Source organism: Pocillopora damicornis, chromosome 11, assembly GCF_964200805.1.
Source record: "Pocillopora damicornis chromosome 11, jaPocDami1.2, whole genome shotgun sequence".
In the NCBI taxonomy this organism is placed as follows: domain Eukaryota; kingdom Metazoa; phylum Cnidaria; class Anthozoa; order Scleractinia; family Pocilloporidae; genus Pocillopora; species Pocillopora damicornis.
In genome coordinates, this window is record NC_142680.1 from 22,897,228 (window position 1) to 22,920,726 (window position 23,499).

The 23,499-nt window shown below is 37.8% G+C and overlaps 2 protein-coding genes, 1 long non-coding RNA gene and 1 pseudogene across 4 annotated transcripts; 3 read left to right on the top strand and 1 right to left on the bottom strand.

The window, feature by feature from the left end:
* Window positions 1-1,347: 1,347 nt before the first annotated feature.
* On the top strand, window positions 1,348-4,493 carry LOC149038316 (uncharacterized). The gene is made up of 2 exons (XR_016181285.1): window positions 1,348-2,956; window positions 3,362-4,493. It is a non-coding gene; the product is annotated as an uncharacterized LOC149038316 (long non-coding RNA).
* A 291-nt stretch (window positions 4,494-4,784) lies between these two features.
* On the top strand, window positions 4,785-10,258 carry LOC113678336 (uncharacterized; annotated as a pseudogene). The gene is made up of 3 exons (XR_016181284.1): window positions 4,785-4,971; window positions 5,806-5,951; window positions 7,309-10,258. The product of XR_016181284.1 is annotated as an uncharacterized LOC113678336 (transcript).
* Window positions 10,259-13,388: 3,130 nt separating this feature from the next.
* Window positions 13,389-19,599, top strand: LOC113678337 (aldo-keto reductase family 1 member A1). The gene is made up of 6 exons (XM_089188068.1): window positions 13,389-13,721; window positions 15,557-15,827; window positions 16,503-16,643; window positions 16,967-17,172; window positions 17,670-17,756; window positions 19,171-19,599. Exons 1-6 carry the CDS (start codon window positions 13,527-13,529, stop codon window positions 19,234-19,236), a joined length of 966 nt encoding a protein of 321 aa, XP_089044194.1. The 5' UTR covers window positions 13,389-13,526; the 3' UTR covers window positions 19,237-19,599.
* LOC113678335 (uncharacterized) lies at window positions 18,213-22,931 on the bottom strand. Its single transcript, XM_027195220.2, has 3 exons — window positions 22,747-22,931; window positions 22,020-22,165; window positions 18,213-21,415 (listed from the first exon to the last, which is right to left on the bottom strand). The coding sequence occupies exons 2-3, from the start codon at window positions 22,152-22,154 to the stop codon at window positions 19,850-19,852; spliced, it is 1,701 nt and encodes a 566-aa protein (XP_027051021.2). The 5' UTR covers window positions 22,155-22,165; window positions 22,747-22,931; the 3' UTR covers window positions 18,213-19,849.
* Window positions 22,932-23,499: the final 568 nt, after the last annotated feature.

Sequence of the window (23,499 nt, forward strand, 5' to 3'; positions counted from 1 at the left end):
AATAAAATATCAAACATGACATATTCAGAAAAACTAAATTATTCTCGTGATTCTCCATAACGTTCGCGTTCCGATAACAATTAACTTGCATGATTACTTTGCCAGCATGTCTTGCATTGAATGCTTTGAGATTTTTAATTAGTTGCAGTTCAACAAGCACCGTTTAATTAATCCAGTTATACTTATTTTTTTTAAGAAAATCTCGCTGCAACTAACATTGTGCTCCAGTCTGTCCACATTACCACCATATCGGCCAAAAAACGTCTTAGCTTCGATGAATTTTCATATCAACATCGTTAATCTCATCACGAAATAAGCAACAATCTTCTTCGTCGCTATCAGCACAATCTCGTACATGCGCACGAAATCGTCTTGATCTCGGTGGTCCAGGCTCGTCTTCATATGGATCCTCGCTTTCAAACTTGAGTCGTATGAAATAGTTCAAAAGTTTGTAATAACAGTAAGCAAGACATCCTGATCCAAACACAGTCACAGTGATTATTAACCAGCCAAGCATGCCTCTGAACAACACACTTTGGCATTACCATATCACCCAAGTCTCATATCATATCACCAAGCCGGAATGATTATTGGCATGTCTGACATCTCTTCGAAGCTCACGGAACAGTTTTTGTATCAACATGTGCTAGGAAATTCAATATGGCGCCAACACCTGTATTATTATCGCCTGTAACAGGTGGTATGAACGTCTTGAGACAGAAATGTTTTGCGATCTTCCCGCAGAGCATATCATAAAACATTTTCCGGATGAGTGTGCAATTGCTTCGCTTTTGAATAAATAAATAGTTATTGTGAAAAATTAACACGTAGGGTTTTTGTTTCTTATTCATTCCCTGTTCACAACGCGCTGGATAAATTTGAAAACGCAATTTGAGGAATGCAACAAAGTCTCTCGTCCACACTTGAAAAACGAGTTAAATTTTCTCCATCCGCACTACGAGGATCGGCGGCGGTAAAGCTTTTCGGTTGTATTTACAGGCATTCGTTTAATAATGGCCTAACTAACCTGCCAATGGATAAATGAATATATTTAGGAAGAGACCGATCGAAGTTTTTCACCTGGGGAGTGGGGCGAGGACTTTTGGCGTGTCACCATAAAATTTTCCCGATCGCCCCATTAGTTCGATTAAGACTATAAGGATCAAACTAAATCGAAAAAAATGCTGGACACTCTCTTTTCTAATTCCTCTATAATAAGTAAGCGTTGGCGCAGAAAATTCCCTGTCACAAGTCCTCTTACAATTCAAAGTAATTTACAAACAAGAATTTCTCGTGAGGGTAGGGGTTGAGAGCAACCGATTGGGAATTGATGGGAGTGGGGTGAAAATCGCTAGTCACTTGTGCGATCTTGTCTTTTCTTAGTTACAGCCTCGTTGCTGTGATGAAGTGTGATCAATAATGCCTATACTCGAAATTTGTCTCGTTATCACAGGTGTCGTAATATTCTCCGTCGTGAATGCTGTTGTGGTTAAGTATTACTTTGGTGGCAGCAAATTTCGTGAGAAATCAGAGTCAGCTTTCCAGCCTGTTGAAAAAGACGATATGGGACATTCGTATTATTAAAGGACGTGGTTCTTGGCAACTTCGTAGGACATCAGTCAGCTAGAATTCTGCAGCTACTTATCTTCATGGATTTCCAACTGTAGTTTTGACGGTAGAGGGAGTATGCAATTGGATAGGGACACTGATATCAATTAATAATGCGCAATCATTGGTTAATAATCGGGACTCGACTTCAATTAAGGATCTTACGAATGGGGCGACTTTAAGAGTGCGATATCACCGGCATAGTAGAGCAAGCGCTTTTATCCGCTGACTAACATTGACAGGCAAAGGTGAACAGATATAAACTTGCAAATACTGCAATCAAAACTTCTTGCATAGAATATTATCTTTTGAACTAGAAACGACTCTTATTTTTCTCGTCTAATCGAATATTTAAAACGGTCTGCAATGAAGGTCGAATCGTACGGTTGCGTAATATTTTCATCATTCTTGGTCGTTTGGCTTGTTCCTATGGAGATAGAGTTAAAAAGGGTGTAGATATTGTAATATTTTTGTGGGATATATTTTTTGGTTCAAATGAATGAAATGTTGCCGGAAAAAAATTATAAAATGTGCTTCCTGGAACTGCGTACTCCGTAGTCTCATTAAAAAAGTACAAATTTTATACGGATACTCACAACTCAAGTTTGCATGCTGTCGGGTCTCTAAATAATAAATTTGCAAGTTATGGCCAAATGCTAAAAAACAAACAAAAGAGAATAAAAAAATAACAAAACACAGAAATTCGACAATTTTCTTTTAAAAGAAAGTAATTAGAGTCAACGTCTTCAATATTCGTCCTCAATGAACGACTTCTTCCAAGCGTGAAAAAAGGAAAAAAAAAACCACCCACAATGACTGTGACTCGTATTCATTTGCAAATATGGATAAGAGTTATTCAAAACAATTTTAACTGTCACGATTTTCATTCCCCTTTAGCTTGTGTTCACTTCAGTGGGAATGTTGATCAAACATTTTTTTGGGTCATTTTATTAAATGTCCTATAATCCTCCTGAGACCTGTCTCAGTACAGTTTCACATGAAGATATAAAATAGGCAGAATTTTGACCCAAAATTCTGTCTATTTTATATCTGCATGTGAAAATGACCGAAAAAATATTTGATCAACATTTCTATTGAAGAATCGACGGCTTGAAAGTTATAAAGTTCAGCATGGAAATGCAAATGGCGAGTCAAGTGACATTTAGTTACGGAAATGATAAACAAAAAATTTTATTCTCGCCATAATCTTCAAATCGTCCCTTCAGAAAAATAGCAAAACAGGCTTATAATCACTAACGATGCGAAAATTTTCGTTTTTACGCACTAGGGGCAGAAGTAGGGGACAGAAAGTGAAACGATCTTACGTTTGCTATTTGCCGTGAACGAGGTGCTTAACTCTGTAATATCTTATTTGTTGCCCAGTTTTTCGGCAGTTGTGGCGTCGCGTCCTCAAAAAGAACGCTTGCGCTACCTGATGTGTTTTCGCATAGATCCGCAAGATTGAGTCTGATGTGTTTTCGTATACATCAGCAAGATTGGGTCTCATCGAAAAATGACAGCAAAAGAGTGCTAGACGACTTAAAATGGTTATTACAGAGGTCGTGTATATAAAGCAATCCACGATTGTCTTTAGCAAAGCTAAATAAGCGGCTTTTCCTGAAAAAGGAAAAACAAGCTACCATATTTAATCAGAAAGATGCGCGGAGTTGTCACGTTTTTGCGGTTTAAATTCATCAAGTTTTTATAGCGCGGGTATATCCAGTTAATGCGTCATTTCATCTTTTCTAAACAGCTCAGCAGAAAAAAGAGCGTCGTTTCTGGAAAGAAGTGCGTTCCTTTAGAAAAAGCCGAAAATAAGTCGCCAGAGGCAGGGTTTATAAAGCCCGAAAGGAGGTATTGTTCTCGTCGGAGATTCTTGCTACTTTTGAGGGGTTACACTTCAGCTGGGGAAAACATGTTGTTCGCAGTGGATATTGGCGTTTTCGTTGGGTCAGTGGTTGTTCTATCTTTTGTGTATGTCTCTTTTCTCAAGAAGATGGTGAAGACATCTTCTGAGGTTAGCAAAGAGAGAGAGAAGTCTGCAAGCAGCAAGAACCACATTAAGGCTGACTAACTGAGAGGAATTTCCATCCATAAAATTCATATTACAGGATAACGGGCACAAAAGTGTATAAAAGTAATCAAGACCTTATTTCTCACTGGCACACAGCACTTCTATCATTGAGATAGGTCCGATAAAGCCACAGACTTTCAAAGTGATATTCTGCATCATCGCCGCTGGGCTATCTAACACTGTTTATCAGGAAGAAAGAATCATGGAACCATATTTTGTGCAAAACTGTGGTACCTCTTTATTTAACAATTCTCTAAAATAAATCTGCATCTATTGAAGGTGGCATTGACTCCAACATACATGTTTTCTACCTAATTTTTCCCCACTGACAACGAAATAATTTTATCTTCTAATGATCTAAATCGCACTGATATTTTACAGTACCAAACATTCGCATCGTGTTAAGTTATATAATAATAAATTTGATCGATCAGTTCTTGTAAAATTCATTACTTAAATAAGTAAGTCCAACTGGTGGTAAAAAACGAGAATGTGTCGAGTAAATATCCACCGTAGAATAATCCTAAATATCACACATGATTTACATCATGCATGAAGCTTGACCAGCCATCAGATGTAGAGCTCAGGTATAAAACTTCGCGAATATCAGTTAAATTAGGAATTTCTTTCGCCATTTATTTAATAACTTGAACTGTAAGACTAAACACGGTTTTTTCAAGATTCTATTATTTCTTCTGAGGTCCTCTCGGAGGTTATCATTATGGGTAACCTACATTCATAGTTTAAATAAATTTTTTTCCTCCAGATTTTTTTTGAAGTTAATCAGGTAAATTAAAAAGTTATAAAATTATTCCATGGCAGTGTACCTCTTTCAAAAGTTGTCTTTATTTACTGATGCAAATAGCCCAAGGGTACCTGTTGATGAAATATCTGCGCAGCCACAAACTTTAAAAACATTGCTCAGCACCCTCCCGCGGGCCGTCCTAAACAAGTTTTTTTTTTTTTGCAATATTAGTTGCTTGCTAGCTATAACAAGAAGAACGATATGCAGAATATAGCATCATATTACTTTCAAAAACAAAGACATAAATTCGCGCTTTACCAGTCATATTTCAGCTGAAAACCGAGATTATATTTATGGGGGACTGGGATAAGCCTGCTCTGAAGAATTTCATTACCAGGACTACTCGATTATCTCTGGGGATAAGGAAGTACCCGGATTTGCAAACGTATCATCTAAGGTCGGCGGACAAATTCACGAAAACAATTCAGTTAAATTCTACTAACACGTGAGGAAAACATTATAAAGCGACTCAAGACTCAAAAAGGTAAGAGAAGAGCATGTTTTGATCTAAGGCAAGAGAGCTTTTGACTGAGATGAAAACGTTTTCTAGAGAAATCAAATGTTCAAGGAAGCAATCATATATAATTCACGAGCGACCTCCGAAAGTAGGAATAAAAAGTTTAACAAAATCGGTTAAAGCTCTAACCACGTAATATCGTTCCTTTTTCGTGAAGCTTAGAACTACACGAAAGGCGAACAATCCTGCAACCTTATTTCTGAGGAAAACGAGAAACATGTCGCAAGTCGCTTAGGCCTAGTTCAAACGTCGATCTTTACATGTACCGAACCTAACGTTCCTATTAAGTACATGTAAAGATCGACGTTTGAATCAATTAGGATCGGCAGATTTGTATAGACGTTTAAATCAACTGCCGCTCTTAATTATTCGAGTCGACCCAAATTGCAATTAGGTTCGGTACATGTTAAGATCGACGTTTGAACTAGGCCTTATTATATTATCCAGAACACCTGCAGGAGCGGGTCGTTGAGATCAAATTTTCTAACATACTAAATTTATTAGCAATGTTATAGTCACCACAAACTCCAATTCTCCATGTACAAACTGAAAATCCAGTGGTCTTGCAATTCATACATTTTCGCAGGTGAAAAACTGAAGAAAAAAGTAGCGAGGTTATGGTAATTGATTCGGCCCTTGAAGACAATAACTTTCGTTTTCTTGGAAATTCGCGTGACCTCGGTTAGGCTAACGTGACATACATTCAGTACTTCTGGTTGCTTCAATAATACACCCTGAACTCTAAATGAAAAATTAAATTGAGTTCATTTCTTTAAATTCTCCCAATCCTATATATTTCAGAAGTTCAAGCAATGATCAAAATCATTTTCCTGCAAATTGTACTGTATGTGGTCGCCTGCAATGTCCTTTGCCTCCACGCCAGCGGCCATTCCAGCGAAACATGCCCACAGAAGAATAGTGAGTCTGGAGAAGTGGGATCCAAATGGGTAAGACACGAATTATTAGTCACTACTATTTAATTCAGACTTTTTTTCTAGGTTTTTTTTTTGGGGACTTTTTTTTAGGTTTCTAACTGTTATGATTTTAAGTCAGTCTATGAAGGTCTCAATTGCTGGTTTTCAGTGTCACGCCATTCAAAATAGATCAAAATAAAAAATAAAAACCGTTCAATCGATTTAGTCTAGAATCTGGAAATAGAAAGAAGCTAGATATGTAAAGACTCTCGCCAAGATTCAGGTCACAGCAATTTTTCTTACGGAAGATATGAGGAGAAACGTTTTTCCCAAATTTATAGAGATTTGTATGGAGCCGCCATGCTGGTGCCCACCTAGATGGGCACCAACATGGCGGCCGGAAACCAGCAGAAACATCTGTCACTGAGTTTTGCTACAAAAGCGTGAATTTATCTCTCTAAGAACTCATAAACGTAACAATAATACTTTATTCTAATACAAGAACTGTTCAGATAGCTGAATTTCCCTAAATAAGTCACCTTTTAAACCAACATAACAGCTCTCTCGCTCGTCATGTAAAAGGCCACGTCACGCAAAAGCTTAGAAATTCAAGAGTAGTCTATCACTAAACCAAGAACCCATTTGGAGTGAAAATTTGTCTGAATATTAGTTTTTAGCTGCTCTAATACATCATGAAAGTAAAATCTCAGGAGGATCAATAGTTCTGAAGTCTGAAATTTAGTGACGTCACGTGAAAACCAGCAATAGAGTCACGACTTTTTCGGCGATCGGTTAAAATTTTGGCCATTAAGCGGCTAACGGTAAACACCAGAATTGTTTTTTCGGTTAACTTTCTTTATGACTAACAGTCCAAATTTGTCATTTGTTACGCCTAACGGTTAAATATTTTGGCCGGTTTACGGCTAACGGTTAACCCATTGAGAGCCTCTAGAATATGTCCTCAGTTTCCGTTCAATCGAGTTCCTCTTGCCTTCAAGTTTCCAAAAATAATTAAATCATTTCCAGCATGTAAATAAGTGTAGTGTAAACATGCATAGTGAGTATACAGCAGAGCGACTGTTGTAATAAAACGACATTAAAAAAGACTTTTTCGAGGCGTTTAAAAGAATTGATTGAAACTAGTAAAACATTAATATAGTCATAGAACACTGATAACTGTGAGTGCAAATAAGTCAGGCCTCGGAAACTGATACGTATATGAGCTGATAACCGAGATAAACGGACCAATCGCAAGTCCAAAACTTCAATATCTAAATTCCGCGTCTAGCGGAAGCGAAAGGGAAGGGGTGATTTTCTTCTTTCGAAACTTTTACTGATAAATAAGTCAGCAGGGTAAATATTTGATTTTTTGGTCTTTTGTCTGTTTTAGAAACAAGCGACGCAATCTAACAGCAAAGATTTTCAAAGCATTTCTGAAATAGAGCATGCGCTAAACGATCTGCACTCAAAGTCAGCTGGTTTTCCCGAGTTCCAAAAAAAACTTGATGAGGTAAAGGCCTCGGTGGAAGAACAGAAAGACAAGAACAAAGACAGTTGCAAAGGCAAATCGAATAAAATATCCTATGAAGAAATGAAAAAAGTTATTACAACCACTACAAATAGCGTTGAAAAATTTAAAAGTAAAGATCCTCTGAACATTTTAAAGGGTGTTCTTGACATTGTCTCAAGCCTTTTAAACCTGGTTGAACCTGGTAAACCTTACAGCTTTATTTTACGGAGACTTTCAGAAGCCGTTGGCGTGTTGATAATGGAAAGCAAACCAAATCAGTCAAGTGTGGTACACCAACTAACAAATGTTGTTCACCATGAAATGATTCACTTTAACAAAAGGTTACATGATCAGAAATATAACGGGCTCAAACGTCGCGTGTCAGAACAAATTTTTCAGTTGCAGAGAATAAAAGAAGAGGAGAAATTAGATGATCCTACTCTGTGGAATGATTACGCGCAATTTTTGGGTGAGCTTTCGATCAGGTTTGAGTCACCGCATCCTTTCAAGTATGAAGACAACCTGACATAGGATCCCGATGTGAAAGATTTCGTAGCAGCTGTAGTTAAGTACTCTGAAGCTCACTCTTGCTTCATGGCTCTTCTGTTCGTTGCCAAAGCAAAATATTTAGAATTAGGATCCACGCACGAAGACGACGTAGCCACTGTGGACCGTAAAATGACTTTCCAAATTAAAGAAGCTAAAGAGAAACTCTCTTTTCTGTCTGATAAAAGATTTTTGAAATTTCGTGGAAGAATTGAGGGCGGAAAACTCACCAAAATTCTGGCTTTAAGCCGAATAAATCGTGATAGAGACCTGGTAGAAATCGTTCGTCAAAGCTTAGGTTTGTCGCCAATGCCGAATTTACCAACAGTCGAGTCTTCTGCAAAGAAAGTGAGTCAACAGGAAGTGACTTTGAGGTCAGTAGAGAACTGCAATTGCTTTCTTTGCCAGTTCTTTGGCTATAATTATTCTATTCAGTTTATCAATGAAGCTGACCTTCCAATAAAGATTGTTTTGGGTGAAGTCGGCTGGAGTCATGGAAACCAACTTCAGTTTGAGCAAAACCTTCCACCTCGCTCATCGCATAGCCAGAAGACTAATTCCAGCTTCTCTACCGGTGGGTACATTATTCTGTATTTAGAAGGCAATATGTTGAGCTCTGATTTCATGAATACCAGAATTATCGAGTTTGCAGTGTCGAATCTTTTTTACAAAACTGAAATTAGCATGCAAGACAAAACTGACGCAGAGTTTTTGCGCGGTCTGAACGCCTACAACGAGAGGTCTGGGAAGACTGTAACTCTGTACTTTTCTGAAAATGGAAAACATTACATTGCCAAAGCTGAGAATTTTGTTTGTTGGCCCAATCGCATTCTTCGATTCATCATTCAAGACTTTGACCCAGAAGCTGTTGGAGATGGAGAACATTAGGATAGACTCTCTCGTCCATTGACTTTGTTCCCAGGGTCTCTCTTCTACAAATCTCTATAAGGTGGAGTGGGGAGGGTTGGAAATGAGAGACCCTGTCAAGGGAGGGAGGGAGGGGGACGAAATTAAAAAAATTTAGAAAATAGAGCCAAAACAGTTGTTGCAAGAGTGCAATACATCTCCTACCTTTCCCCACCAAACTTTAGTCAATACTTTTAGTTTATTTGTAGACTGAGTTTACTGTGAAGACACAAGTTGAAATTCCATATTTTCTTTATTACTCATAAAACTATATGAGAAAATATTTCATTTGAAAATTGCTTGGTTGAATTTTAAAATTCTAACTATTTTCACAAAACCATGTTTAAGTATTTAGTATCTTTCCGGAGCTACTCAGCATGTTGAGCTTTGAACACCACCATTTAATATCACAATTTTGACTCCTAAATGCTTTTGAAACACCTGACAAAAATTCTTTAAACCAATTTCACCTCACCAACGTGCAAAAACGCAAACAAAGAAGAGAAAAAAAAGGAAAAAAAAGTCACATTAGAAGTTGTCAGTATGTAAACATTTGTGGGCAATAAGCACAAAAAAGAAGAGATATTAATATGGTATATTAAATGGGAAATGAGGATGGGCAGCATCTCTTGAGACTTTCTTGCCATCAACCTTCAAATCCAAATTATCACAGAAAAACTGTAAGTCCTCTTCATTACCACCAAGTATATTTATTATTTTATTTAACTCAAATGACTTAAATCACAAAAGCCTTACACCATCAGATGTACAGTGTGACACCATTGTCTAGCTTACTTAGACTAGTTCCCCTTTCCTTATTTGCATGTTTATATAGTTAGCTCTCTGAATTTAGTATTGAATCAGGTAGTAATTTCCTCTGTAATGATTTTTGTTATTCTCATCACTGCTCTCCTTGAGATCGTATTGACACTGTGATAAGAAATCAATTTTTTTCCGGGCCTTATTTCAACCACTAGTTAAGTAGTGTTCATAACTGCTAGGATCACTAATTTTTGTTTCTTCAACTGCAGCGCACATATATGATTTTCATATACCAGCATTTACAGTCATGCGAAAACCAATTATTGGTCACTCCCAGGAGTGAAAGAGCTAAACAGATCATTCATTTTCATGCATACTGTTCCTGAAAATTTTCCAACATATTTATCATGAAAGTTACAGGCTTAAATCCTAGACCCCTGGGAGTTAAAAACATCTAAATTCTCCCAACAACATAACAGCTGAACCAAACATCGTAATGTGATGAGACTAAAGAAAAATCAACTTCAGATTTCAACACATATTATACCTGACTGTGTAATTAACCCGAATGAGTTTTGTAAATTTACTTGATGAGTAACACATGTTAAATTTTAAATCATTATTTATTTAATTTCCTATTCTGAGGCCATTTTACAGTTATAGATCTTAAGGCCTGAGAGACAGCAAGAAAAGAGGACAATAAAATGTTCACATGTATGTTGATTTAGAGCTGTTATTGCTGAGTGTAGGAAGATGGATGGGTTAGCCTTCCAGAAAATCATTCATTAACTTTTTAACCTCTACGAGTGACTAGCATCTAATTTCTCCTGACAATATCACTCCTGAATTGCACATTAAGGTCATGAGAATAAAGGAAATGATCACCAGCTAAAGAAGCCCTTGATTGTTAAACAGATTCTCCTTGTCGGCACCTTAAGAAATGTATAGAGAACAGTATGGGGAAAATACAAACTGATGTTTGGTTGTAAAGGTTAACTCTAGAAAAAAATTATTTTTTTAAACCTGTAGCTAACGGTGTAATTTCTTCCAGTCGGTGATATATATACTGTACGATTTTATGCCAGCAACTAACGGCAAAATTTCATCCAGTCGGTAATGTATATACTATAAGATTTTACGCCGGTAACTAACGGCGTAATTTCTTCCAGTGGGTATGGGGTAACTGGTCAAGTCGCCCGAGAGTCATCTCGCCCGAAGTCATGTCGCCTGAAACCTGAGTCATGTTGCCCGAAATTTTAGTAATGTCGCTCGAAAAAAAAAGTCAAGTCGCCCGAAGAAACAAATACTAAAACGATCTGAATTTCAGACGGTTAAAATGGAGCTTAGCAACAAAATTTACTCACAGTGATGTTAACCTACCATGGCCTAGGAGGCTTACAGTCCAGTTTTGTATTTGACAGTCCAGTTTTATTTTTTCACAGTCCAATTTCATTTTTTCACAGTCCAGTTTTGTTTTTTCACAGTCCAACTTTGTTTCAATTCGCAGTCCTGTTTAATTTTCAGTATTTAGGTACCAGCTCTCTATGTTGAGACGCAACAGCTATGCGCATACTCATGTGCTATGCAATCTGGCTTTTGGCGGGAATTTTAACATTACCATTTTGTCCTAACTGATTTAAGAAGTCGAGAGATGCCTTTGCCAGCATATACGCCATGTAAGAGAGTAGATGACGGAACTGCTGAAGATTATCTGGAGTTTGTATTGCAATATTTCTGGCAAGGCTACAGTAATCTGGAAATACTTGAATTTCCGAAGCTCCATGGGGTGAGCATATCAACTCTGAAAAGAAGGCTTATCTCTCTAACTAGGATCATCAAGAAAAATTATCTGATGATGAACTGAGAAGTGCCATTGAGAAAAAACTCGGTAAAAGCGGTTGTTTTGTGGGATATCGTAAGATGTGGGCAAGGATAAGAAAGAAGGGATTTATAGTCAAAAAAGCAAGACAAAACTGGGCTTTGAGCCTCTTGGGCCACCGTATGAGCCATGGTATCCTGGGCCATCGTAAAAAGGGGCAGGGCCCTGCTTACGGTTATAAAATGATCTGAATATTACATACTCTGGAAATGGTTCTTTTCGATTATTTATTTTATTTCATTCATACGAAATATTCAAAGGAAAATCCTTCAAAAGAGAAATATAATCGTTTGTTTCACAATGTGGTCTCTCTGGATGTGGATCGTGGACTGCACTCTGTTAGTCTTCTTCAGGCGATGAGGTGAATTGAGTACGCGTCACCTACATGCTGTAGTTCTCAGCTCTGACTGAATCGAATTCCACAGCCGTGACTGATGCACATTTGGATCAGGTCCCTCTATGATCTGCTACCGCACAGCTCTCCTGCTGTTGTGTTTTTTGATGTTGGCATTCAGGCCTCTGGGATTTAAATCCACTGTCCCTGTTGATGTTGTTAGGGCGAAGTCTTATGCGAGTTGCCCCTATGACCCGGCGTGTGAAGAACTGAGGGGCAAGATCAATAGACCTTTACTTCGTTCCAGAGCGGGCGATGTCCGCTGTTGTGAGCATGCTCTAAAACGGCGGAGGTCGCATATCCCTATCGTGTTCCTTGATTCTCTCCTGTAAGGGTCTGCCGGTTTCGCCGATGTAGACCTTCCCGCACTCACAAGGAATCTTGTAGACTACGCCATCCTATTTAGCCGGACGACGGCATCTCTTCGAGCGTAAAAGGTGTGATAGCAGCGTAGTCTCTGAATTGAAAATGGCGCGTATGCCCTGTCGTTGTAGACGGCGGCGAAGTTATTCGGAGAGTTCTTTTATATGGGGTAGAACTGCTATGGATCTAAACTCGGTGGGGGATTCAGTGCTGGTGGTCGGTGTCTTGGTTTTTGTTACCCTTTCACTAAAGAAGAAGGAGAACGATCAGAAACAAGAATAGATGACAGAAGTTTCTTCTCCTTGAACGTAATGAGGGGGGGGGGGGCGCTGTGTTGCGAGACGTTTCGCAGACTCGTAAAAGTACTTGACAATACCGCGCTTTACTAATTGTGGAGGATGTGAATTATACGTTCAGAAAATCTCTTTCGTTTTTCAATTTCAACTACAAATTTATCCTCCTTTCTATCCTTTGCACTCTTTTTGTGTTTACACGCGGCGCGTGATTTTCATAAGTAAGCCAATCACGTCAAAGAACTCTAACCATGACATTGGAACACTACCGTGGATATTTTTCGCGTACTCTTTTTGTTCCACGGAGTTGTTTTTGAGCTTTCTTTCGCGCAAATTTGTTATCCATTTGTTTGGAATTTTAAGACGTTTCGGAGTTTTTATTTTAGCCAACTGTTGCGGTTCATTTGACAAGTTTAATAAATATTTTCTAAGGAGATAAGACTCTAGCCTCGCCCTCTTTTGGTAAATTAATTTTTTACAATACGTTAGGCGTTGGTCAGTATGTGTCAGTCTCCTGTATACGCAGGTGGTTGGGCATCCATCAAGTTTTTTGTTAACTGTGGTGTCGAGGAAGGCCAATTTGTTTTTGCTCATTTGTTGATACTCTTACAGGTGATTAAGTGCGTCCTTCATTTCCCTTCTTTTTTTTTTTTTTTGTTTCCAAAAAAGTTCTCAGTCCAACTTCCCCATTTTAAAAGCAAACCTCTATTACAAGCGAGTTTAACCTCCACCAACTCTTTAAGTATTCTGTCATATCTTCTCTGAAGGACTCAGTCCATCGCGACCCAGATCAACCGAGGTATCATTCTGTCGCTCCAGCTTTGGGGCTTTGCTACCACGCCTTTGTGTCGCTTGACTTTAAAAGCCTAGTTATAATTATTTTTGAATCGACAGTTCTTTCGCTGTTTAAGGCATTTGCAAAGACGAATAGAACCATTTCCGACTTTGAATTACAATGCAGTCGATTAAGTTAAACAATGGCAGATCAATTCCGTCGCTAGGTCTCGGAACTTGGAAAAGTAAACCGGGCGAAGTCGCCAATGCAGTTAAAGTAGCCATTGAGGCCGGCTACAGACATATAGATTGTGCTGCAGTTTATGGCAATGAAAAGGAAGTAGGAGAGGCTCTAAAAGCTTGCATTGGAACTACGGTGAGGATATTTTATCCGAAACGACCATTTTAGAACCGGCGATTTGAGAAGTGGATATGATAAATATTCATGGGTGAGGTTCGCGTAACGAGGACTTCTGTAACATCACAGGTCGGCGTGTTTGGCCCTTACAAACGCTTGAAATTTGGTCGGCACAATGGTGCCTCGTTGACTGAGCTATTCAGATTTTGGGCGTAAACCGAATTATTTGAGGAGCTTTCTAGGTCTTCTAACCCTGACGATTAAGCAATACAACATGTAATGCTAGTCTTACGGGCACCAGTTTATACGGGCATAAAATTTATTCACACCCAAAGAAAGGCTGAAAAGAATTTCGTATACCTTGTACTATTCTAATATAAAGCGCCAATCTTAAAGGAAATATATTATCTCACCATCATTGCCTTTTAGCAAAGTTAAGAGCTGCATCCACAGTGAAATTTAAGGATGTGCAGAAACCTTGCCTTACAGCAAGACATACTTAATCATGGTGATACCAAGTCACATCAAAGAAAATTTTTAAATAGCATTGATCCAGATTTGAAAGAATGAAAATAAGCTGGATTGATGGATTTGGCTGAAAATATGCACATATCTTTGGATTTGTGAATGTTTAAAAGGCTCTTCTTTTGCACACAAGGGATAGGAGACCTGGCAGTCTTGCAGGGCAAGGGGTCTGGGTTTGAAACCTGGGCCTGGTTGTCTGAAGGCTGATTAGTGCAAACACATAATTAAATTTTAATCTGAGATCCTTCACAGGGCGTGAAATTGCGCCTAATACAGGCGCCAATGCGACTAAATTTTTCACTTTGATGACCAAATCCTGAAAGTTAGTCGCCAAATTGGCGACTAGAACGTTTCATCATAACCTTACCAAGAGATATAGTGAATAAAAAAGATTTGCAAAGATAAATCCGCGGCAAACTTCCTCGTTAAGTTTGTTTCCAAAACGTAGCACATACATCTCGATCGATAACTAGACACCATCTTGGATTTAGATGAGCCTGAACGTTGTATATCATCCATCCTAGTGTCCACTTTGTAGCATGTTAAAGATCTTTTCCCTAACTTAATTTTGGAGGGTCTATCTAGAACGCTGACAGCGTAAAGAAAGATTTTGTTTGTCTTTGAAAATGGCGACCAACTTTTTTTGAATTGGCTACCACTTTGAAGAATTAAGGAGCCAAGTGGCTATAAGAAAAAAAAGTTAATTTCACGCCCTGCTTTATTCCTTTGTTTAAAAGCCTCTTTTGGATCATTTTTTCAATTCTTTTCAGAGCATCCAGTTATGAAACTATAGGCAAAAATAATTATATTGAATTTTAATTTTAAAGCTTTTTGGTCTAAAATCAGATTTCCCTCAAACCCTAAGTTACCTTAACCCAGCTTTGAACAACCTGGCCCAGGCTGGGTTGATGAGTTGTGTCCTTGCATCAGGCAAGACACTAAACATTCAAAGTGCCCCTCCCCACCCAGGAGTATCAATAGGTACTGTCCCCTCCCCACCTAGGAGTAGAAATAGTTACTAGAAAACTTTTAGAGAAACCTGATTAAATGCTACGGTAGGGGGTGGGCTATGATGAATGAGCATCCTATCCAGGGAGGAGTAGTTAAACTCCTAGTCACTTCATACCACAGAAACTGGGATACACTCAGGCAGAATGGGCTACTTGGCTAGATTGTGACCTCTGTCCTTTTTTAAAATTCTTTTGGTGCAGCAATTTAGATTTTCCTTACCCATGTTCCTGTAGACCTCAGGATTTGGGAGAATGGCACAAACAAATTCTAATGAAAAAAATTGTATCTCAGAGTTATATGCTATTTCTTATTGGCAGGTGAAAAGAGAGGATCTGTTTATCACCTCTAAACTATGGAACACAAAGCATAACCCTGCTGATGTGCTACCTGCTCTGAAGCGCACACTGAGTGACCTACAACTAGACTACCTTGACCTTTACCTTATACACTGGCCATTATCTTTCCAAGATGGTGATAACCCTTTCCCTAAGGAAGCTGATGGAAGTGTAATCTATGCATATCATGATCCATGTGATACCTGGAAAGCTATGGAGCCCTTAGTGGATGAAGGCTTAGTCAAAGCCATTGGTAATAATTTTTTTCTTAACTGACAGTGATGCTGAGGCATTAGTAATACTTATTTGCATTGATGTGCTCTACAACAGTTTGCAGGGAACTTTGCCAGACTGCATTCAGCATTTACAGTTTTAAAGGAAATTTTGACCAAAAGACTATACATTGGTCAAAAATCTGAGTACAGTGGTTTTCACTGGCCAATAATTCATTTGTTGGATTCTGAGTCTACTCTTTCACTTCTAGGAGTGACCAAAAATGCTTTTTTTGCCATCTGTGCTAGTAACCATCTCAGGAACTGTCTAGATCAATGGAGCAATTAGGGAAAAGCTTTTGTAACCCTTTACTTGCCTAAGAGAGAGTGAGGAGGATAAAAAAGCTTAGGTCATCAGCAATTAACCAAAAAAAAAAGGAAATACAAACATGAGATGCTTATTATTATATTCATTTGTATTAATGTTGGATCTTCGGACCCATGTGCTCTCTTTAGGCACCAGGCAACCCACAGTGTAAACTCTCTTTCCATCTGTCACTGCTCGAACATCACAAGACTAGCAGTTCCAAAAAGATTAGTTTTTCATATCATTATTATTTTGCATCTAGGAGGTCTTCTTAATTCTATGACACATATTCTAATGGTCAATAGTATAACTGGCCTTCAGCTGATTTTTGAATTTTTCTGTTTTATAGGATTGTCAAATTTTAACAGTAAACAAGTTGATGACATTATAGAGAAGAGCCGTGTAAAGCCTGCCGTATTACAGGTGGAGTGTCATCCCTACCTTAATCAAGCTGATCTTTTAGCTCATTGCGGGAAGAGAGATGTGGTTGGTAAGTTTTTCCTTTAAACCTTTAACCTAAGATCTGATTGTTAATTCTCCCTTTCAGCTGCTACACATTTCCTAGGAATTTAGTGTTAGATCATGATAACAACTTTCGCTTGATAAGTTTGAGTTTTCTCATTACCTGTTTGCTGGATAATGTATGGATGCTGTAGGGAGAAGTCACATGTTAATCACTTTTAGAGGTTAAGGGTTAACAAATGCACAGCTATACATAGTTCAAGTCTTAAACCTTTATCTCTTAACCTGAAGTCCACAGCATCTCAGACATAATGTGAAATAATCTGTTTACATTTTATTCCTTTACCTCAGTAACAGCATACAGCCCTCTGGGATCACCTGATCGTCCGTGGGCAAAACCTGGAGATCCCTACCTTCTGGATGATCCCAAGATGGTGGCAATTGCCAGTAAATATGGCAAGTCTCCTGCGCAGGTCTGTATCCGCTTTCAGATACAGCGTGGTTTGTCTGTTATACCCAAGAGTGTTACTCCTGCTCGCATTAAGAGCAACTTTGAGGTAAGTTTTGCAAAGTCATGTGGCATTTAAATTGTTTCTGACAGTTATTTAAAACTATGCAGTGTTATGACTGTAAGTATCAAATTTAGGGATGTTGTCAATTTGGTGACCTGTGTTCGGCAGTCATGTGGCAAGTTGTAACATGTTCATAATTGAGTTTTTGCGGTCTAAAGTTAACCTTTACAACCAAATATCAGTTTGCATTTTCCCCATACTGTTCTCTACACATTTCTTAAGGTGCTGATAAGGAGATTTTGTATAATAATCAAGAGCCTCTTTAGTTGGTGATCATTTCCTTTACTCTCATGACCTTGATGTGTGATTTAGGGGGGATACTGTGAGGAGAACTTAGATAATTATCACTCTTGGGGGTTATAATGGGATAAACCTTAACTGCAGGAATTGTTGTTTAATTTTGCCCAAAATAATCTTTTTTCTGTTACTTTTTTCTGCTGATTTTAAAACTAAATTGTAATTATCTTGCAATTAACCTGCAGGTTTCTGATTTTCAACTGTCTGATGAAGACATGAAGGTTATTGAATCCTTTAACAGACCTTGGAGAGCTTGTATTCCAATGATAGAGGTAAGTAACATTGTATTCAGCATTTCACAGACAATCTGCTGAACTTAACCCTTTATAACCTTACATCAGTATGCATATTCTCCATACTGTTCTCTATACATTACCTAATGTGAGGACAAGGAGAATTTGATTAACAATCAAGTTTTTTTAGTTGTTGATCATTTTCTTTATTCTCATGACCTTAATGTACAATTCAGGAGTGATATTGTAAGGAGAACTTAGATGCTAGTCACTCATAGAGGTCAAGAAGTTAATGAATGATTTTCTGGAAGGCTAACCCATCCATCTTCTTACACTCAGCAATAACAGCACTAAATCAACATACATGTGAACATTTTATTGTCCTCTTTTCTCACTCTCTCTCAGGCCTTAAGATCTATAACTGCTAAATGGCCTCAGAATAGGAAAGTAAAAGGGGCCATGACATACATGTAAATAATGATTTAAAATTTGAGCTAAGTTACTCATCAAGTAATTTTATTAAACTCATCCAGGTTAAATATACAGTCAGGTATAATATGTGTCGAAATTTGAAGTTGATTTTTCTTTATTCTCATCACACTACGATGTTTGGTTCAGCTGTGATATTGTTGGAAGAAATAAGATGTTTTTAACTCTCAGGGGTCTAGGATTTAAGCCTGTAATTTTCATAGTAGAGATGTTGGAAAATTTTCAGGAACAGTATGCATGAAAATGAATGGTCTGTTTAGCTCTTTCACTCCTGGGAGTGACCTACAATTGGTTTTCACATGACTGTAAATACTGGTATATGAAAATCATATATGTGCACTGTGGTTGAAGAAACAAATATAAGTGATCTTTGCAGTTATGAACACTACTTAACTAGTGGTTGAAATAAGGCCCGGAAAAAAATTGATTTCTTATCACAGTGTCAATACGATCTCAAGGAGAGCAGTGATGAGAATAACAAAAATCATTACAGAGGAAATTACTACCTGATTCAATACTAAATTCAGAGACCTAACTATATAAATATGCAAATAAGGGAAGGGGAACTAGTCTAATGCCCCATTCACACCAAAGCTTAAACATGTTTAAAAGTTGTTTTGTTAAACACAGTTTAATTTTTTTTTCTTCATAGAAACTATTTAACCGAATATTTTTGACTTGAATGTAGCACATTGGAAATGCAAGTTAGCAAGTACTTGAATCCAATGGAAAATCAAGTTTTTCAGTTCTCTGTTTATAATTGTCATTCAATGAAAACCAGTTTAACAAAACATGTTTTGCTGGTGTGAATGGGGTATAAGTAAGCTAGACAATGGTGTCACACTGTACATCTGCTGGCATAAGGCTTTTGTGATTTAAGTAATTTGAGTTAAATAAAATAATAAATATACTTGGTGGTAATGAAGAGGACTTACAGTTATTCTGTGATAATTTGGATTTGCAGGTTGATGGCAAGAAAGTTCCAAGAGATGCTGCCCATCCTCATTTCCCATTTAATATACCATATTAATATCTCTTCTTTTTTGTGCTTATTGCCCACAAATATTTACATACTGACAACTTCTACTGTGGCTTTTTTTCCCTTTTTTTTTCCTCCTTGTTTGTGTTTTGTTATATCTTTCTGCACGTTAGTGAGGTGAAAATTGGTTTAAAGAATTTTTGTCAGGTGTTTCAAAAGCATTTAAGAGTCAAAATTGTGATATGAAATTCTGGTGTTCAAAGCTTAACATGCAGAGTAGCTCAGGAAAGATACTAAATACTTAAACATGGTTTTGTGAAAATAGTTAGAATTTTAAAATTCAACCAAGCAATTTTCAAATGAAGTATTTTCTCATATAGTTTTATGATTAATAAATAAAATATGGAATTTCAACTTGTGTCTTCACAGAAAGCTCAGTCTACAAATAAACTAAAAGTATCGATTAAAGTCTTGTGGGGAAAGGTAGGAGATATATTGCACTATTGCAACAACTTTTTTGGCTCTATTTTCTAAATTTTCTGAATTTCGTGTCTCCCTCCCTCCCATGACAGGGTCTCTCATTTCCGACCCTCCCCACTCCACCTAATAGAGGTTTGTAGAAGAGAGACCCTGGGAACGAAGTCAGTGGACGAGAGGGTCTATCCTAACGTTTTCCATCTCCAACAGCTTCTGGATTAAAGTCTTGAATGATGAATCGAAAAGTGCGATAGGGCCAACAAACAAAAATATCAGCTTTGGCAATGTAATATTTTCCATTTTCAGTAAAGTACAGAGTTACAGTGTCCTCAGACCTCTCGTTGTAGGCATTCAGACCGCGCAAAAACTCTCCATCAGTTTTGTCTTGCATGTTTATTCTACTTTCGTAAAAAGGTTTTGATGCTGCAAATTCGATAGCTCTGGTATTTCTCAAATCGGAGCTCGACGAATCGCCGTCTAAATGCAGTAATATGTACCCAGCTGTAGAGAAGCCGAAATTAGCCTCCCGGCGATACGATGAACGAGGTGGTAGGATTTTCTCAAACTGAAGTTGGTTCCCTTGACTCCAGCCGACTTCACCCGAAACAATCTTTATCGGAAAGTCAGCTTCATTGATAAACTGAATGGAATACTTGATGCCAAAGTACTGTAAAAGAAGCCAATTGCAAATCTCTACTGACCGCAAAGGTACTGCCTGTTGACTCACTTTCTGTGCAGAAGACTCGATTGTTGAAAAATCCGGCATTGGCGACAAACCCAAGCTCTGTCGAACGGTTTCGACCAGGTTTCGATCACGAGGTATTCGGTTTAAAGCCACAATTTTGGTGAGTTTTCCGCCCTCAATTCTTCCAAGAAATGTCAAAAATCTCCTATCTGAAAGGAAAGACAGTTTCCCTTTTGCTTCTTTAATTTGGAAAGTCATTTTACGGTCCACAGTGGCTAAATCGTCTTCGTGCGCGGTTCTTAATTCTGTATACTTTGCTTTAGCAGCGAACAGAAGAGCCATGAAGCAAGAGTGAGCTTCAGAGTACTTGACTACGGCTGTTACGTAATCTTTTACATCGGGATCCTCTATCAGGTAGCCAGTTTCATACTTGAAAGGAAGCGGTGACTCAAACCTGCTCGCAAGCTCACCCAAAAATTGCATGTAATCATTCCACAGAGAAGGATCATCTAATTTCTCTCCTTCTTTCATTCGCTGCAGCTGAAAAATTTGTTCTGACACGCGAAGTTTAAGTCCGTCATATTTCTGATCCTGTAACCTTTTGTTAAAGTGAATCATCTCACCGTGAACAACATCTGTCAGTTGATGTACCACGCTTGGCTGATTTTGTCTGCTTTCCGTGAAAAACATGCCAACAGCTTCCGAAAGAATCCGAAAAATAAAGCTGTAAGGTTTACCAGCGTCAACCAGGTTTAGAAGGCTTGAGACAATGTCAAGAACACCCTCAAAAATTTTCAGAGGATCTTTAGTTTTTATTTTTTCAATGCCTTTTTGAATGGTTGTAACAACTTTTGTCAATTTTGTCACAAGAGATATTTTATCCGATTCACCTTTGGAACTGTCTTTGTTTTTGCCTTTCTGTTCTTCCATCAAGGCCATTATCTCATCAGGATTTATTCGGAATTCGGGAAAAGCAGCTGACTTTGAGTGCAACGCTTCGTTTAACGCTTCCTCGATTTCACTGGGAATGCTTTGAAAATCATTGCTGTTAGATTCCTTCGCTTGTACCTACAACAAATTTAATTTAACAAAAGACCAAAAAATCAAATATTTACCTTGCTAACTTATTAATCCATAAGAGTTTTGAAAAGAGAAAATACAGTTCTGTTTAATATATTACCTGCTGTTTTTTAATAGTTTCAATGAATTCTTTTAAATGCTTCAAAATAGTTTTTTTATATCGTTTTTATCACAACATTCGTTCTGCTGTATGCTCACTAATACACCACCTATTTTCATGCTGGAGATTATTTTATTACTTTTAGAAAATTTGAAGGCAAGAGGAACCCGATTGAATGGGAACAGAAGAAATACTCAAGAGGCTCTCGATAGCCGTAAACCGGCTAAAATATTTAACCGTTAGGCGGAACAACTGACAAATTTTAACCGTTTGTCGCAGAGAAAGTTAACCGTAAAAAATAATTCTGGCGTTGATTGAAAAATGTTTACCGTTAGCCGCTTATTGGAAAAAAATCTTAACCGATCGCCGAAGAAGTCGCCACTCCATTGCGACCTTCATAAACTGACTTAAAATCATAACAGGTAGAAACCTAATATTGGAAAAAATATATCGAGTCTCAATTTTAATAGTAATGACTAATTACTTTCTTACCCATTTGGATCCCTTTTTTCCACACTCGCTATTCTCCTGTGAGCATGTTTCGCTGGAATGGCCGCTGGCGTGGAGGCAAAGGACATTGCAGGCGACCAAATATAGTACAATTTGCAGAAAAATGATTTTGCCCATTGCTTGAACCTCTGCAATATATAGGATTGGATGAATTTAACGAAAGGAACTCAATTTAAGTTTTCATTCGAGGGTTCAGGGTGTATTCTTGAAGCAACCGGAAGTACTGAATGTATGTCACGCTAGCCTAGCCGAGGTCAACCGAAGTTCCGGTTAAAACCGAAAGTTGTCTACAAGGGCTGGATCAATTTCCATAACCTTGCTATTGTTTTTCTTCAATTTTTCAACCGCGAAAATGTAAGAATTTTAAGTTTCTACATTGATAATTGGAGTTTGTGGTGACCCTAATAATGCAAATAAACTTCACTTCGAAACAAAATTTAGATGAACAAGTATGTTAGTATTTGATCTAAACGACCCGCTTCTGCAGGTTTATGAATAATTTTTGCGAAGCGAATTGCCACACTTTTCTCGTTTTCCTCTGTAACGATGCAAAATTGTTCGCCTTACATGTAGTTCTAAGCTCCACGAAAAGGAGCGATATGTTCGTGGCTAGAGCTCTGACTGATTCCGTTAAACTTTTTATTCTTGCTTTCCGAAGTCGCTTGTGCATTACTAATTGCTTCCTTCATTCGCCTGATAACGTACTCACCTTAGACAAGTGCTCTCTTGCCTCAGATCAAAACATGCTCTTGTCTTATCTTTTTTAGTCTTGAGTCGCTTTTTAATTTTTTCCTTACGTGTCAGTGGAATTTAACTGAATAACTTTGGTTAACGTTCGCAAATTCGGGTACTTCCTTATGCCATACGGACAATATTTTGACTACTTTCGCGCATGCACATCCCCAGAGCTTTCGGTTTCAAAAAAAAAATCGAGTAGTCCTGGTTATGAAATTCTTTTGGCTGATACCAGTCCCCCATAAATATAACCTCGGTTTCAGCCGAAATAGTACATATAAAGCGCGAATTTATGTCTTCGTTTTTGAAAAGTAATAACACTATATACTGCATAGCTAGCAACCAACTAACATTGCAAAAAATAAAACTTGTTTAGGACGGCCCGTGGAGGGGTAGTGAGCAATGTTTGTGGCTGCGCAGAAGATTTCACCAACAGGTAACCTTGCGCTATTTGCATCAGTAAATAAAGGCAGTTTTTGAAAGAGTTACATTGCTATGGAATAATTTCACAACATTTTAATTTGCATAATTAAATGAAAAAACTCTGGAGGAAAAAAAGTTATTTAAACTATGAATGTGAAGTTTTTTTTTTTTTTTTTTTTTATATGAAATAATTCATATTTGTACTGCGGTTGTAGATGAAAGTGAAATGTGATCATCGCACTGAAATGTGATCATCACTTACTGCGATGATCACATTTCACTTTTAAACTATGAATGTAGATTA